Source organism: Pelodiscus sinensis, chromosome 1 (assembly GCF_052426305.1).
Source record: "Pelodiscus sinensis isolate ZL-2025 chromosome 1, ASM5242630v1, whole genome shotgun sequence".
Taxonomy (NCBI): domain Eukaryota; kingdom Metazoa; phylum Chordata; order Testudines; family Trionychidae; genus Pelodiscus; species Pelodiscus sinensis.
Window position 1 is genome coordinate 361,059,631 of NC_143052.1, and position 18,365 is coordinate 361,077,995.

General features: G+C 52.8%; 1 protein-coding gene across 1 annotated transcript in view; it reads left to right on the plus strand.

Annotated features, from left to right (window-relative positions):
* The window catches only part of DNHD1 (dynein heavy chain domain 1), a 274,296-nt gene that overhangs the window by 47,781 nt on the left and 208,150 nt on the right, over positions 1-18,365 (plus strand). Inside the window, exons 8-13 of the mRNA XM_089775427.1 lie at positions 4,661-4,804; positions 5,272-5,386; positions 5,597-5,850; positions 14,393-14,636; positions 16,014-16,171; positions 16,688-16,813. Coding sequence (XP_089631553.1) covers positions 4,661-4,804; positions 5,272-5,386; positions 5,597-5,850; positions 14,393-14,636; positions 16,014-16,171; positions 16,688-16,813 — 1,041 coding nt within the window. The remainder of the gene's footprint in view (positions 1-4,660; positions 4,805-5,271; positions 5,387-5,596; positions 5,851-14,392; positions 14,637-16,013; positions 16,172-16,687; positions 16,814-18,365) is intronic.

Sequence of the window (18,365 nt, forward strand, 5' to 3'; positions counted from 1 at the left end):
CGGGGACAGACCCCGGTGAGTCCCTCACACTTCGTCACAGGGATCCTCAAGGAATCCATTTTGAAGCACTTGTAGGAGAGGACAATGATCAGCAATAGTCAACATGGATTCACCAAGGGCAACTCATGCCTGATGAACCTGATTGACTTCTGTGACAAGGTTACTGACTCTGTGGATATGGAGAAGGTGGTAGACGTGATATACCCTGACTTTAGCAAGGCTTTTGGTACAGTCTCCCACAATGTTCTTGCCAGCAAGTTAAAAAAGTATGGATTGGATAAATGCACTGTAAGGTGGATAGAAAGCCGGCTAGATTGTTGGGCTCAACAGGTAGTGATCAACGGCTCTGTTAGAGAAGAAACAGGTGACCCAGGAGCGAATGGTGACTGCTGTCATGGCTCCTTCCCCACTCTGGCATGATAAATGCAGAAGTGGGGGCCAGCAAGTGTACCCCAAAGCCTTATCTACCAGGCTTTGGTATAAAACTTCCCCCAAAATCTTAAAAAACCTAGATCTTGGGAATAAAACCTCCGCTGCCACCACCCAAATGCTGATAAAGAAATCAGGGGGAAGATCATTTGGGAAATCTCACCCCTAAGATAAAAATCAAGGCACACAATTAACCACTGCCAGGTTAATAAAAGAAAAGAAAGAACTTTTATTATTACAACAATATTCCTGTTGCAAACATAATGACTAGATAGGGAGGTAACAAAATATACTCACAGAGAAACTCCATGGGCCTAGAACTTAGTTACAAAGAACAAGCCAAAACATCTTTAACCAGTGCCAGATCTCAGATCCCATCCCCAACCCTTAAAACAATAAAACCTAACGAAACTGCCTAACCCTTACCCTACTTACAGAAAATGAAGAATGGTGTCTTGGAGAGAGAGAGAGAGACATGCTTGTCCCTCTCTGTAGCTGCAGACCCCTCTCCCCCAGAGACAAAAGGGAGAAAGGAAAAAACCCCAAATTCCTTTGTCCCAGTTTGAAAAGTCCCACCTACATTCCTATTGGTCACTCCACCTGGCTAGGTGTAGTTAACCCCTTAATCCCCAAGCTGCTGGCTAACCCTCAGAATCATGACAACTGCAAACAAGGAGTTTTGCGAGGGATTTCTCCTGGTGAAGGAGGAAGCTAATACAGGACCCTTGAGGGAAGTGGCTGTCTGTAGTGTGTGTGGTGTGTTTGGGGGTTTCTTGCTGTGTGCTGAGCTTGTGTTTGACTGTTTGGGCTTTTTTTTCCCCCCTTCCACCCTCCTCCCCCCCGGGAGTGTGTGCTGTGGCTGGCAGGTGGAAGCTGTGAGCTTCTAATCAGGGTTTGAAATCGAAGCCTCTGCTCATTGGTTGAGCCTTAATCAGGGAGAGGGGCTGTCAGGCAGTCCAGGGCTTTATAAAGGAGTGAGTCAGTGACCAGGGAACTTGCGAACAGGGAGTTGGGAAGGGGAGTAGAAAGGGGGACACTCACCGTTCTTTAAAATCTTTTCACTGCACTCCTGCCCTTCAAGGAGACATTGAATAATATCTGAGGAATCTCTCCAAAGGAAGGCAGGGATGGATGGTGATAGGTCTTCTGCTGTTACCTGCACAGCATGTGCCATGTTTGTCATCCTCCCCGAACAAAGAAGGGATTTCATCTGCACTAAGTGCAAGCTGGTCACCGTTTTGGAAGAAACTATTAGAGGACTCGAGGCCCAAGTATCAACTCTACATTCCATCAGAGAGGACGAAGACTTCCTCGATAGAAGGCAGCGTTTAATCCTGCAGCCACAACAGGCTGAAGAGCCAGTCAGGGCAGTACAGGACAAGGAAGAAAACTGGCAGCATGTAACCTCTAGAGTCTAGAAGAAGGCGGCGAACTCAGGTATCTCCCAGTCCTGTAGAGGTAAGGAACTGCTTTCAGGCTCTCTCCACAGGCACTGCAGTGGAGAATGCTTTGGCAGGGTCCTCTCAGGGAAGAAATGAGAAGGGAACACCATCTAGTGGAAGGCATGGGATGCGTAGTCCTTCTTTACCAAAAGAGGACGAGGGGTGGTGGTGGTCGGGGACTCCCTCCTAAGCGGGACTGAGTCATCAATCTGGAATCTCGAGAGGTGTGCTGCTTACCAGGAGCTCGCATTCAGGATGTGACCGAGAGTGATTAAACCTTCAGATCACTACCCCTTCCTGCTTTTCCATGTAGGAACTAACGAAACGGCCAAGAATGACCTTGAGCGGGTCACAGCAGATCAAGTAGCACTGGGAAGAATGATCAAGGAATTTGAAGCGCAAGTGGTGTTCTCGTCCATCCTCCCTGTTGAAGGAAAAGGTCCGGGTAGGGATCGTTGAATTGAGGAAGTGCATGGTTACGCAGGTGGTGTTGGAGAGAGGGCTTTGGTTTCTTCGACCATGGGACTCTGTTCCAGGCACAAGGATTGTTAGGAAGAGATGGGATCCACCTAACCAAGAGAGGAAGGAGCATCTCCGCGGGCAGGCTTGCAAACCTAGTGAGGAGGGCTTTAAACTAGGTTAATTGGGGGAAGGTGACCAAAGCCCTGAGGTAAGTGAGGAAGTCGGATACCGGGAAGAAACACGAGGAACGAGAGAGGACCCCTAATTTGGATGAAGGTCGGGCAAGCAACTGGGGTATCTAAGGTGTTTGTACACGAATGCAAGAAGCCTGGGAAACAAACAGGAAGAATTAGAAGCCCTGGTCCAGTCAAAGAACCATGATTTGATTGGAGTAACGGAGACTTGGTGGGATGACTTGCATGACTGGAGCGCTGTCATAAACAGGGATGATGTAGGTGGGGGTTGGTCCTGCTTTGGGCAGGGGCTGGACTTCATGACCTCCTGAGGTCTCTTCCAGCCCTGGGATTCTAGGATTCAATTGCAAGATTTATCTTCACGGCGGGGTGGGAGGCCGAGAAATTAAGTCTTTTGTCTTCTTTACTGTTCTTCTCTGTCTGATGTCAGTGGCCTTTCTTGTGTGTCAGGCTTGGAGACCAGCATTGCACACGAGTGAATCAAGGCATCTCTCCTGGCTGGTGTTTCACAGGCCTAGAACCTAACCATGCAAATTTGGGACCCTGCCCTGCGCAGGTATCTTAGGCCTTGTCTGCATTACTGACAAGTCAGCATACACAGAGCTACTGGCTGGTGTCTTGGCAGCAGTAAGTCAGCAGCTGGTGCTCTCCCATTGACTCCACTTCCTCGTTTCGTGCTGGTGGAGTAGCGCAGTCGGCAGGAGGGCACCCAGCAGTCAACTTGTCTCATCTCTACCCCCACTGGCTCAATCGCTGCCCGTAGGTCCAGCCTGCAGTGGAGACATGCCCTCAGGCCAGATGAATGCATGCTGCAGCTACAAGAGTTCAGTGAAGATTTGGAGAATTCTAATACTTAGTCTCACTGCTAACCCTGGGCAAGCCAGAAGCTGAGTGCAGCTTTGTATTTGTCAGTATTCAGTTGAGGCCTTGGGACCTTGGCCAGAGCTCTCTGCTTGGCCACCATCACAGGGGAACCACCACTTCTCTTGGGAATGCGGTCCACTGGTTAATCATGAGGGCTCTTTAAACATTTGGGCCTTACTTCCAATCTGAATGTGTCTGGCTTTTAGCCATTGGTTCTTGTCCTGCCCTTCTCTGCTAGCTTACAGAGCCTCTAGCCCCATGGTGTCCACCTAGTTCTGAAGCAGTAGCCACTAGTGCGGCTAGTGCTATAGCAAACTAGCCACACTCAACCGGCCAAATAGCCACATGTGGCTAGTGGCTAGCGTGCTGGATACCACGGCTGTAGCCGCTAGTATTTTCTCCCCATGGTGGTAGTTGCACACCATAATCAGGTCACCTCTCAATCTTCTTTTGGGTATGCTAAACAATTTGAGCTTTTTATGGCTCTCCCTGTAAGGCATTTTCTCAGCTCTTGAATAAGTTTTTGGCTTTTTTCTGGATTCTTCAATTTTTCAACATCCTGTTTAAAATGTGGATACCAGCACTGAATCCAGTATTGCAGGCTGTCTCCCCCCGTCCTATGCAGAAGTGCCAACTACTTGCCCATGCCTCCCCACACCTCCTCACTTCTTTATCCAACGCTCCCATTCATCCTTTTTGCCCCAGCATTGCCCTGGGAGCGAGGGGGAGAGGAGTTGCTTGTCAGCTCTGATCCCTTTCAGAGTCTGTGCTCCCCTTCTGGTTCCCCGTGAAGCTGTGGCCTGCATGTCTGAAGTGCCCCATCTTGGGGTGCACATGCCTTGTACTCAGTCACCAGTGTCACTCAGCGAGAGCTCTCAGGGCATCTGTCCAGCACGTGCGGTGAGGTCTGAGCCCTCAAGGGCCTTTAGAATTGAATGATTTGGAGTTTTGGTTACTGCCTCCGTGTTTTGTTCATTTCCTGGTGCTGAGAGATGCCCAGGCTTGAAGCCCTGATTTCTGCAGTAAGGCCGTGCTTGTGAGCAACCCCCACTCGAGTTGGCTGCAGATGGGGGGTGCAGGAGTCAGGGAGTCCCCGCCATTCTGTGACAAGGTGATTACCCTGGAACCAGGGATGTTACAGCCAAGAGCGTGTGCCTAGAGTACCCCCAGGGCCATCACCTCACCCACCCCACGCCCGGGGTACCCAGTGCATGCGGTGCTCGCAGCATGTGGCTAGGACTGACCGTGTCCTGGCTCTCTCCTCTGCAGGCCAGTGGTACCAAACGGAAGGCTGTCCTCCGCGTGCACCTGGTGTTTGACACTGACAGCCAGCTGGTCCCCTTTCCCTCCAGCCAGGCACTGGAAACCAGCCTGCTGGGCACCCTGGACTCCGTGGTGGAGTCTGTCCTGCAGGTTGGTACCCGACTCCCAGTTTGGCAGCTGTCCCTTCCTGGGCTGTGCTGATGGAACGCTGACAGGCGGAACCAAACCTGGGCCCTCTGGAGCTTAGTGTGAGCCTCTGTCGACAGCGTGAGCTACAAGCCAGCCGGTGCTCAGCTAGGCCTGAGCAGACCCCTTCCTCCGTGAATGGTGGGGGCCACTCCCGAGGACAGGAACCCTGCCACCGGCCAAAGGGCCCGCTGCACTGCCGTTGCTGAGGGGAGAGCATGCCTAGAGCTTGGGTGTTTCCACCGCAGCCCTGGAGCTAAGTGAGCAGCTCTTGGCCAGAAACCTGGCGCTCTTGCTGTGAGGGACCCAAGGGTTGTCAGTGCCATACGCTGGGCGTCAGAATGGCCATGCCCGGAGACTGAAGGGTCCTGGCAGTAGGGGCTGGGGACGGGGCCAAGCACCTTTCTGCAGCCACCGAGATCTCCCTGCAGGTGACCTGGACCAGGAAAGAGAAGTCAGTGACCCCGCCTGAGCAGAGTCCTGCAGCGCCAGAGGCTCACCGAAGTCAAGACGTGGGGGTGGTCCAGTGCAAAGCCCAGCCCAGTGGTAGGTGACTTCCTCACCTAGGTCTGCCCCCCCGACCCCGTCCCTGTCGGCTGCTTCCTGGCCAGATGGTGCACGGCCACTGGGACTCCCAGGAAGGGGGGCCAGCTGCTGCCCTCTACCCCTGAGGTGCCAGGGAGCCACGTGCATCCCTCGTTGTGCCTGCTCCTGGCAGCTGTCTGAGGCCTGCTCTTTCCTTCCTCTTGTGCCCAGCCCTGAGAGAGGCAGATGACAGAGGCCCCCAGCCCCCTGAGGCGCTGCTCCAGAGCCTGCCTACGGAGGTGCTGTGTGGCCAGGACCCACAGCTGGTGCATCATCTGGATCTGAAGGTCATTGGGGGTCTGGAGGTGACTGGGCAGCGGCTGAAGAGCCAGTACCCAGTGCCATCGAGGGAGCAGCTGGAGCAGGACCTGCGCACCGACAGCAGGATCCAAGGGGCTCTGGCCAGCCAGCGAGCTCTGCTTGTGGTGAGTGAGGGGCGTTTGCTGCATTCAGCTAGACAGTCCACAGCTGTCCTTCCTCCTTCCAATAACAGCCTCTCTGAGTTGGCCTTTGCCAGAGCCCCTGGCCAGCCCCGTGTGCCCTGGAGCCCGGGCTGCCTGGGCACTGCCACCTGTCCACACCTTGGGCACCTGCGATTGTTGCCAAGACCCCACGCTGCCTCCCTGCTTCTCTGAAGCCCTGCAGGCTGTGCCCACAGCCAGTTGACCCAGGCAGCTCCCACACCACCTCGCTGCTTCTCTGTGGCCCGGCAGGCCGTGCCCACAGCCAGTTAACGCACGTAGCTCCTACGCCACCTCCCTGCTTCTCCGTGGCCCGGCAGGCTGTGCCCACAGCTGATTAACCCACGTAGCTCCCACACCGCCTCGCTGCTTCTCCATGGCCCGGCAGGCCGTGCCCACAGCCAGTTAACGCACGTAGCTCCCACACCGCCTCGCTGCTTCTCCGTGGCCCGGCAGGCCGTGGCCACAGCCAGTTAACGCACGTAGCTCCTACGCCACCTCCCTGCTTCTCCGTGGCCCGGCAGGCAGTGCCCACAGCCAGTTAACCCAGGCAGCTTGGGAGCTTCCAGCTTCACCCAGCTAGGAATCCCTGTGCTCACTCACTGCCCAGGTGCACTGGGCCCCAAAGAGCCTGAGAGTCCCAGGGAGGACCCGTCTCTCCCAAAGAGCCAGTGGCATTGGGCCTGATTCTGACTGGTGCCTCAGCATTGCTGTACTACCCAGAACAATGGCCACTCCTGAGCACCTCTCCTGTGCCCACGCAGGCCCTCCCCCACTCACAGGTCTGATCAGCTGCCTTGCCTTCAAGGAGCCATAGCTTGCCCCAGCTCACACAGGACAGAAGAGGGCTCCTGGGATGTGAGCTGCCCTCCTAGGGAGCAGGCTGCGAGCTGGGGCAACAGCTGGCATTGCTAGAAAAAGGTGTTGTTCAAAGAGTGGAAGTTAAATCCTAGTGAGACAGATAGAAAGGAGCATAAACACTGTCTGCTGAAGAATCCACATCTAACGAGGAAGGCCACAAAGAATCCAAGAACAGCTAGCCAAAACCTCAGAGTAATAGCTGGCTAAGCAAGCAGTGGCCCAGGGGGCAATCGAGATGCTAAAGGGGCACTCAAGGATGATATGGTCATTGCAAGAAAACCTAAATAAATTCTTTGCATCAGTCTTCACGGCTGAGGATATTGGAGATTCCCAAACCTGAGCCATTCTTTGTAGGTGACAAATCTGAGGAACTGTCATTAGAGGAGGTTTTGGAATCATGGAATCATAGAGCTGGAAGAGACCTCAGGAGTCATCAAGTCCAGCCCCCTGCTCTAGGCAGGACCAACCCAACTAAATCAACCCAGCCAGGGCTTTGTCCAGCCGAGACTTAAACACCTCTAGGGATGGAGACTCCACCCCTCCCTAGGGAACCCATTTCAGTGCTTCACCACCCTCCTAGTGAAATAGTTTTTCCTAATATCCAACCTGGACCTCTCCCACCGCAACTTGAGCCCATTGCTCCTTGTTCTGCCATCTGTCACCACTGAGAACAGCCTCTCTCCAGCCTCTTTGGAACCTCCCTTCAGGAAGTTGAAGGCTGCTCTCAAATCCCCCCTCACTCTTCGCTTCTGCAGACTAAACAGACCCAAGTCCTTCAAACAAAAGACAGGACTATGCAGCATTTTAAAGTCTAACAAGATGGTTTATTAGGTGATGAGCTTTCGTGGGCCAGACCCACTTCCTCAGATCTAATTGTGGAAGAAAATTGGCATGACCATAGATACCAAAGGGATACAATCAAAAAAAGGGAACACATATAAAATTGATAAATTAGATTTTAGAACAGGGTGGGAGGGTAAGATAATTAGCATCTTTGCTAAGGCCCATTCGTAAAGTGTCAAATTTAAGCATGAATGACAGTTCTGAGGCTTCCCTTTGTAGTCTGGTGTTAAAGTCTCTTTGAAGCAGGATAACCAAGATGCTAATTATCTTACCCATTGCAAAGATAGCTTCCCCAGTTATCACCCCTAGTATCATTATCTCATAGACACTAACCTCCCCCCCTCACCACCCTCTGTTCTAAAATCTGATTTGTCAATTTTATATGTGTTCTTCTTCGAGTAGTGTCCCCGTGGGTGCTCCGCTCTAGGTGAAGGGTCGCCCTGAGCTGCAGATCGTAGCTTTGTACAGCAGTCTCCCCTGTTGAGCCACGCATGCCCAGGAGGCGTCTCGAGCCCTTCCCGCCTCCTGAGGAGCGCAGCTCAACCCTCTCCCTTTCAGTTCCTCTTTAACCGCCTCGTCAGCGGATGGAGCAGCCAGGAGCTCCCTGTCAGACTGACTACTTTCCCTTTAGTTCTTTAGCCATAGTTACCTTCCCCTGTTCTATCCAAGTTAGTCTCTCCTTTGTTTCCTAAACAAAAAAAACCCCAAAAACCAAACTAGAAATAGGAAAAATAGATTTAATTAAAATCCCCCCTCAGGGGGCTTGAACTCACCTCAAACCGGGACTCTGGTGAACCGGCGTTCTCCCGGCTGTCAAAGCAAGAGACACATTTAAAAAAAAAAAAAAAACACCACACATGGACATACTACAATAACTGTATAGAAGATAAATATAATAAGCTGAAGGAGGAGAGAGTTCGCCATGTCCAGCTCCTCAGGCTTTAAAAAATGTGATCAATGCCGGGACCCGATGCCGGCTTCAGATGGTCACTCAGACTGCATACGCTGTTTGGGGGAGACTCACTCTCCTCACAACGTACCCATTGCAATTCCCTGACGGCGAGAGCCAGAAAAGATCGTGAGCTCTGCCTCAGAATGATCCTATTTGAAAAAGCTTTACAGCCTGTGGGGAAACAACCAACATCGCGGCAAGAGCCTCCCCCGTCTTCCAGGAATGACCCGAGAGCGAGAGCCTCTCCATCCCGCTCCCTTCCAGCCTCTTCCTCTCCCAAACGCAGAGGAGAGGCACACCAGGCTGGGAAGTCCCCTGCCACTAAGGCTTCGGGGCGATCCTCCCACTCCGCGCCGGTATCGGGGCATGCAACAGCTGAGCGGCCCCAGGAGCACTCCAAGCAGCCAGCATGGCAGGAAAAGCTGGCGCCGCTTCAAACCGCGGTGCCGCTTGAAAGTGTGGCACTGCTTCCAGCCCCGGCGCCGCTTCAAGCCTCTGCGGCGCTGAAAGCTACAGCACGGCTTAAAGCTGCGGTGCCGATTAAAGTCACGGCACTGCAGCAAAAGGATGGGCAGCCTCTGAAGCCACTGGCACCAGCTGATGCTCCACTGGTCCTGCTGCAGCCAGACAAGCAGCCAGATGAGGCTGCTAGGGATCAGCCCCAACAAGAGACAGATCCACACAGCAGACATCACTATTCATGCCTGCCCTCTACTTCTTACTCTCCTGGGAGGTCTCCATCAAGGCAATCCCCTCCCAGGTCGATATCACCGTTATCTCTTCAGGACGCTCCCCTTCCTGATGATGACCGCCACACGGTCTATTCCTCGCGACATCCATCACCTGGGAAGGCTCGCTCCCACCATTATAGGGCTCCACCACAACATAGCCCATGGCACCCATACTGGCCTTGCCCACCTCCACCTTATCCACCACAATGGGGACTGTGGGAACACTGGGAGCCATCTGGACACCGCTCCCCACCTCACTCCACTGCACCCGGAGAAGCTTGCCTCGGCCACAGCCCCTACCTCCAGCAAGTCTTTTGGAGGGCGAGGCGGAACGAATCTCAGACAATGACTCAGTCAGTAAACGTCACACACTCTGATGCCCTTGATGCACAACCAGATGACACCGTAGTACCATCAGACACTGGAACAATTGATGATCTAAAACAGTTCCAAGAACTATTCAAGAGAGTAGTGACAAGCCAGAATGTCTCCCTGCAAGAGGTGCAGAAGAAACAATACCAGTTGCTAAAGAATCTACATCCCACACTACATGGCAAGATTGCCCTGCCCATAGACGAGGCAATAATGGAGACCTCAGAAGACCCGTGGAAGACACCTGCATCCATTCAACCAACTAATAAGAAAATTGACAGAAAATACTTTGCCCCCTCAAAAGACAACAACTTTCTCTTCACTCACCCACAACCGAACTCCCTAGTCATGGACTCAGCACAACAACAAGCGAAGCTTCCACAATATAGGACAGGCAATGCAGACAAGGACCACAAAAAGTTGGACTCCTTTGGCGAGAAAATATACTCCTCTTCCACTCTACAACTCAGAATATCAAATTACTCTGCTCTTTTAGCAAATCACGACTTTGACAACTACTCAAAACTGAGAGAACTAATGGCACACCTCCCCGACTCCAAAAGACCCATCTTGAAATCAATAGTTCATGAGGGTCATATGATCGCCCGTACCGCTCTCCAAACGGCAATGGATGTAGCTGACACTGCAGCCCGAGTTACAGCTACAGCGGTGGTGATGCGTAGAGCTTCTTGGCTCCAGTCATCTGGAGTTCCCTGCAAACTCCAGCCCAAAGTGGAAGACTTGCCATTTGACAAGCAAAAGTTATTTGCAGCCACTACGGACGAATTGCTCCACAACAGCAAAAATTCTAAGTCCACACTTTGCACGTTAGGCATGTACACGCAACATTATAAACGCAGGCGATTCATCCCATATAATTCATATAATCGACACCGATATGGGCAATACAATCAACCACAGAGGCCTTATGAAGACACCAGACCAAGACAGCGAGGTCCCCGAAGGTGACCCAACCAAGCCCACCCACTGGCTACTCAGCCATCTAAGCAGTAAATTTGAACATTTGGTCAAGGGCCTGCAAGACCTCCCTCACGATCTAGCACCACCTCAACATGGCCATCTATTCAACCACCGCTTGCGCGCTTTCCTCCCACAGTGGGAATCCATAACATTGGACCGCTGGGTCCTAGAGATAATTCGAGTGGGCTATACCATCCCCTTTATTTCTATCTTCCCTACCCTTCCCCCTTCCCCATCCCTTTTCAGGGACCACTCTCACGAAACCCTTCTAAAACAAGAAATCAATCGGCTCCTTGTCATCGGAGCTATAGGAAGGGTACCCTGAGAGTTCCACGGGAGAGGGTTTTACTCAAACTATTTCTTGACCGAGAAAAGAACAGGGGGTTGGAGACCTATATTGGATCTCTGCAAACTGAACAAATTTCTCAAGAAACAGCGTTTCAAGATGGTCACTCTCTCCGCAATCATTTCTGCGCTAGATCAAGGGGACTGGTTCGCAGCCCTCGACCTCCAAGATGCCTATTTCCATATAACCATCCACCCCTCCCACAGACGCTACCTACGCTTTGTGCTTGGTCCAGACCACTTCCAATACAAGATTCTTCCCTTCGGCCTCTCATCAGCTCCGAGGGTATTCTCGAAGGTACTAGCAGTTGTAGTTGCATACCTCAGGTGGCAGAATGTTATCATATTCCCCTACCTGGAAGATTGCCTTCTAAAGGGATCCTCATACACCGAAACCTCCTCTATGATACATACGACTGCGGCCCTCCTCAATCGTCTAGGCCTCCTGATCAACAAAGACAAATCAACGCTGCACCCGGTCCAAGATATAGAGTTCATTGGCGCACGACTGGACTCCGTTACAGCCCGAGCATACCTGCCTCGACAACGTTTCGCAACTATACAGGAAATTATAACCGGGATGCTCACAATGCCTACTACCACAGTACTTACATGCCTCCGACTAATGGGACACATGGCTTCCACCACCTACGTAGTCCACCATGCTCGCCTACACTTTCGATGCTTCCAGCTCTGGGTGGCGACCGTTTACATCCCAGCACGACATCCTTGAAGCAAAAGGATTACTATCCCACCAAACGTGCTTGCATGCCTACGATGGTGGACCGTGCCAATTTTCTGGCGGGGGTCCCATTGCAACAAACCGAACCCACTATCCAGATTACCACGGATGCTTCCCTCCTCGGCTGGGGTGCACATATGGACAGCCGCGAAGTTCAGGGCGGGTGGTCCCCAAACGAGACACCCCTGCACATCAACCTTCTCGAATTAAGAGCAGTAAGGAACGCTTGCGCACACTTTGCTTCCGACATCGCCAGTCATACAGTTTGCATCCTAATGGACAATATTTGCACGATGTTCTACATAAACAGACAGGGCGGAGCCTGCTCCCTATGCGTGGAGGCTATTAGCCTCTGGAACTCGTGTATCTGCAACCAGGTCACCCTCATAGCATCCTACCTGCCAGGGGTGAACAATACCAGAGCGGACTCCCTCAGTCGAAACTTCACCTTAGACCGTGAATGGGAATTACATACGGAGGTCACAAACTCAGTTTTCCACCAGTGGGGACGGCCATCTATAGACTTCTTCGCTTTGGCCCAGAATACCAAGTGTCCCCAATTCTGCTCACGTGCGGGACTTGGCAAGCACTCTCTGGGGGATGCCTTCCTAATCAAATGGGCAGCCCCCCTACATTACGCCTTCCCACCCCCCATACCTCTCATCCCAAGAGTCCTACACAAAATCCTGAGAGACAAAGCCCTAGTCATCCTGATTGCCCCATCATGGTCTCGCCAAACCTGGTACCCATACCTTCACAAGCTAGCGGTCCAGCCTCCCCATCCACTACCATACCGGATAGACCTACTATCTCAGGACAATGGCAGGATACTACACCCCCAACTCCGTACCCTGCATCTTCAGGTGTGGCTTTTTTCTGGTTTTCATAGATAGAAGACTGCTGCTCGCAGCAAGTAAAAGACATCCTCCTCCATAGCAGGAGGCAATCCACTCTAAAAACCTACCAGTAGAAATGGGTACGATTCTCTCACTGGTGTCAACGAGCCAAAGTGGAACCCCGTGTCTCTCCTCTGAACACCATCCTAGATTACATTATGGACCTTAAAGCATCAGGACTGTCAATCTCCTCTCTAAGAGTACATCTCTCTGCAATAGCAGCATTTCATGCCTCGGTGGACAGCTTCTCCATTTTTAACCATCCTATCACGAAGAGGTTCCTCAAGGGACTCCAAAATGTGTACCCACCCTATAAGGCCCCACCCCCCCTTGTGGGACCTAAATCTTGTTTTGGACTACCTCATCAGACCTCCTTTTGAACCATTGGCAACAATACCACTTCCCTTCCTTTTTATGAAAGTCTGCTTCCTCTTAGCCATCACCTCCATCAGAAGGGTGAGTGAACTTGCAGCACTAATGTCGGAACCTCCTTACACAGTTTTCACGAAGGATAGGGTCATACCTATACCCCACCCGACGTTCCTGCCTAAGGTCTGTACGGAATTCCAAGTCAACGAACTGATCGTATTACCTACCTTTTTCCCGAAACCACACTCTTTACAGAGAGATGTCACCCTGCATACTCTGGACTTCTTCCTAGAAAGAACAAAACCATTTCGTAAATCTGAAAGACTTTTTATTTCCATTGCTGAACGATCCAAGGGGACACCAATATCATCGCAACGAATCTCAAAGTGGATATCGACATGTATAATCAAGTGCCACTCTCTAGGCAATAGACAGTTACAGCGCCCACCACGAGCACATTCCACCCGAGCCACGGCTGCCTCTACAGCCTTTCTGGGCTACGTCCCCTTAAGAGACATTTTACTGGGCAGCAACGTGGGCTTCAGACCATACTTTTGCTAAACAGTACACTATTCTTCCACAACTCAAGAATGATTCAGCAGTTGCCACAGCAGTGCTCTCTACCACTGTGAAACACTGACTCCGGCTCCCTCCAGCCTTACATTGAAGACTGCTTTGTAGTCACCTAGAGTGGAGCACCCACGGGGACACACATCTCGAAGAACACTCATTACGGCACGAGGTGAGTAACTCCCTTTTCACGTTTTTTGAATGTATCCCTTTGGTATGCCAATTGGTCATGCCAAATGTTGGAAAAGCCTCTTCCAAAAAAAAGCAGAAAAAGATCACAGTGTAGACACAGCCTAAAAGATGAATAATTCATGATTGGTGTGGAGAAAGTGAATAAGAAAAAGTTATTTACTTGCTCCCAGAACACAAGAACTAGGGGTCACCAAATGGAATTAATAAGTAGCAGGTTTAAAACAAACGGAAGGAAGTTTTTCTTCACACAACACCCAGTCAACCTGTGGAACTCCTTGCCAGAGGAGGCTGTGAAGCCAGGACTCGAACAGAGTTTAAAAAAAGAGCTAGATAGATTCATGGAGGTTGGGTCCATCAGTGGCTATGAGCCAGGATGGGTAGGAACGGTGTCCCTGGCCTCTGTTTGTGAACTGCTTTGGAATGGGTGACAGGGAAGGAATCTCATGATGATTTCCTGTTCTGTGCCCTCCCTCTGGGGCATCTGGCATTGGCCATTGTCAGAAGACCGGACACTGGGCTGGATGGACCTTTGGTCTGAGCCAGTGTGGCCATTTGGAGGGTCTGGGGGTAGTATGGCCAGTGGTAGGGATGGCCGAGTATCTCCTGCTCCTTGGGGTTTTGGGTTGCTAAGAGCCCCCTGCTCTGCCTGCAGGCAGCCCTGAGGGAGACCCAGGAGATCTGCAAGCAGCACACATGGGTGGCAGAGATCCACAGCTTTGCTCACAGCTGGAGCCCCAAGCAGCTGGAGCTGATGAAGGGCTGGCCTGCGGGCGACTACGTGCAGCTAGTGGTGCAGCTGCGAGCCTGGGCAAAACGGATCCGAGAGGTGCCCTCCACTGTCATCACCTGCAACCGGCTCTTCCTGGTGGACTGCAGCAGCGTGCAGCAGGAGACTGGTTTGTGGGCATTGCGGGGGGGGAGGGGAGGGACCTCCACAGAGCATACAAGTCAGTTGGAGTCAGACAGGTGATGCACACAGCCGCAGGGACGGGCTGGTGACATGGCAGGACAAGAGGGGACTCTGGGGGGAGGGCTGGTCACAGAGGGGGGGACAAGGGGACCTGAGGATGGGATCTGGGGGGAGGGCTGGTCACAGAGGGGAGGGGCAAGGGGACCTGAGGATGGGATCTGGGGGGAGGGCTGGTCACAGAGGGGGGGACAAGGGGACCTGAGGATGGGATCTGGGGGGAGGGCTGGTCACAGAGGGGAGGGACAAGGGGACCTGAGGATGGGATCTGGGGGGAGGGCTGGTCACAGAGGGGAGGGGCAAGGGGACCTGAGGATGGGATCTGGGGGGAGGGCTGGTCACAGAGGGGAGGGGCAAGGGGACCTGAGGATGGGATCTGGGGGGAGGGCTGGTCACAGAGGGAGGGGCAAGGGGACCTGAGGATGGGATCTGGGGGGAGGGCTGGTCACAGAGGGGGGGACAAGGGGACCTGAGGATGGGATCTGGGGGGAGGGCTGGTCACAGAGGGGGGGACAAGGGGACCTGAGGATGGGATCTGGGGGGAGGGCTGGTCACAGAGGGGGGGGACAAGGGGACCTGAGGATGGGATCTGGGGGGAGGGCTGGTCACAGAGGGGAGGGGCAAGGGGACCTGAGGATGGGATCTGGGGGGAGGGCTGGTCACAGAGGGGAGGGGCAAGGGGACCTGAGGATGGGATCTGGGGGGAGGGCTGGTCACAGAGGGGAGGGGCAAGGGGACCTGAGGATGGGATCTGGGGGGAGGGCTGGTCACAGAGGGGAGGGGCAAGGGGACCTGAGGATGGGATCTGGGGGGAGGGCTGGTCACAGAGGGGAGGGGCAAGGGGACCTGAGGATGGGATCTGGGGGGAGGGCTGGTCACAGAGGGGAGGGGCAAGGGGACCTGAGGATGGGATCTGGGGGGAGGGCTGGTCACAGAGGGGGGGGACAAGGGGACCTGAGGATGGGATCTGGGGGGAGGGCTGGTCACAGAGGGGAGGGGCAAGGGGACCTGAGGATGGGATCTGGGGGGAGGGCTGGTCACAGAGGGGGGGACAAGGGGACCTGAGGATGGGATCTGGGGGGAGGGCTGGTCACAGAGGGGGGGACAAGGGGACCTGAGGACGGGCTGTTGTAAGTGGGGTTGTAGCCTCTGCGCGGGTGTGGCTGGGGAGTTACGGGAGGGCCCGTGGAGCCCACTTTGGGGAGTGATGGGCCCAACTCAGGGGTCTCTTTGCTCCCCACGGGAGGGCGCTATGGCAGCAGTCCGGGCTGCCCTTGCCTCCACTCTCTTGTCCTGATGCCCCCAGTGCCCCTTCTGGACTCCATCAGCAGGGAGATCCTCTCCTTGCTGCTGAGCGAGACGTCCCAGCGTAGCGAGAGCCTCATTGCCGAGCTGGGCGCGCTGGTGCAGCTCTACCAGAATGTCAGCACCAACATCTTCACCATCGCCAAGTGCTCCCAGAAGGTACGGCTGGAACCGGCAGTGCCATGTACCCGCCTGGGGCCAAGGCTCGTCCCCACCCTGTTGGGGCCCTCTGCTCTCCTTCCCTACAGCCTGATTGGGGCCAGGGCCTTTGTGCGGGGCCCCCTGCGGCATGGCACAGCGCAGAACAGAGCAGCTGTCGGGGTCAGCGGGGGGCTGCTGAGCTACATGGGTTCCTGCTCGTCAGAGGTTCTGACGAGAGAACCCAGCAAGGCAGTGTCAGCCCGTGGAAGCAGCCCGCCCAGCCGCCCAGTTTGTTCCACCGCGGGAGAGGAGGGCTGCTTTGTGCAGAGAAACGGACAACGTCCCGCTTGTTCAATTTGTTTGTCCAGCCTCTTCACGCAGCCCTGCAAATAATGCAGGGGGTGAGTGGGCCTTTCCTCCTCTGTGCGCAGGCGCTCTGCAGGCTCCCAGCAAGTGGGGCCAGAACCCTGGGCCTCAGCGCAGTTTTCTGTCAGGGCGGGGGGTCTGACCGGACGGTGCTCGCTCTTTCTCCAGCTGGAGCAGTACCGAGGCCAGATGGCAGAGCTGCAGGAGCGTGTGGAGTATGTGCGTGCTCTGAACGAGGTGATCCGTCTGCGCTTTCGCCCGCTCAGCCCGTACGAGGAGAATCTGGAGAACACGGTGAGGCTCCCAGCAATGCCATGCTAAGGTTGGGATACGAGACCATTAGTCCAGTCTCTTGTCTACATCCCTAATCTCAATATATCATGTGGCAGTGAGTTTCGCAGGCTAAACATTCATTGTATGAAAAAGCTCTGTTATCTGGGGAACTGAGGTAAGCAATTGTTGTGTTACTAAGGCCAACACCTCTTTTTCACAAGCGGTATATTGTTGTTTTACTTCAGATAAGGTCTGGGACCCATATGCAACTGGTTTGGTTGATGTTCCTTTTTCTTGCATCAATATGGCCCCAATGGCTTCTTTCCCTGTGGACAACTGTAGGTGGAACTCCTTATTGGGGTCAGGATAGGCAAGTGCTGGGGCTTGCATCAAAGATTGTTTTAACTGCATGAATGCTTCCTGTTGAACAGCGCCCTACTGCCAAGGTTGGGATTTCTTTAATAGCTTATAAAGTGGTTTTGCTTTCAGCCCGAAGTTCTCAATGAAATCCCTACTGAAACCCAAAAGGCCTAAAAACATCCTTAAGGTGTGAACGTCTGTTGGCGCAGGAAGGCTGGCAATCATTTTAATACGTTCCTGGTTGGGTTTCCTACCATCTTTGCCTAACTCCACTCCTAAGTATGTGACGCTGGTCTTAACTAACTGGGCCTTGGAGGAGTTGATCAAAAATCCAGCTTTTTCCAAGGTGTGTCGTACTTCTTCTAAAACTTTCAGGTGCTCCTCCCGATCTACTGTCGCTATCAAAATATCGTCTACATAGCTTAAAATATGTTTGGCATATTTACAGTTTTTCCATAGATTTGTGACCGCTCGATGGCAAATTGTAGGGGCATTATGGAACCCTTGTGGTACTCGGGTGAACGTAAATTGTTGGTGTAAATAGGTAAAAGCGAATTTGTACCATGAATCAGGATGGAGAGGTATTGAGAAAAATGCATTGGATATATCAATTACTGAAAACCATCGTGCACCATTAGCAATTTGAGCAATTATTTCGGGGTATTTTGCAACTACCGGGGTCATTTTAGGAGTTACTTTGTTTAACTCCCGATAGTCTACAGTAAGCCGCCAGGATTTCCCATCAGCCTTTTTGACCGGCCATATTGGGGAATTACACGGGCTCTCACACTTGACAATTATTCCTTGTGTCAATAGAGCTTGTATGGTGTCGTCTATCCCTTTCTGTGCTTCTACTGGAAATTTGTATTGTCTAATTGGGCGTGGGTCTGGTCCAGTTACACTAATTATCTGTTGTATTTTCCCGCAGCTAAGCTTATGTTGTGCAAATACCCTTAAATGTCGCTCCACTATCTCCTGCACATCTGATTCCCAGGTGGGCATCGCTATATCTTGACATGCTTTTACAGATCCTATCCGGTGAGAGGGTAATACGATGGTTCCTACTTCATCTTCTTCACTGGTCTTATATAGGCACCGGTTAGGTAGATCTATGACTAATCCATAGTTTTTAATTAAATCTATGCCAAGGATACCCACATTATCTAGTTCTTGCAGACCAATAGTGGTTGTAATCTGTAAGGATCCTAGTTGA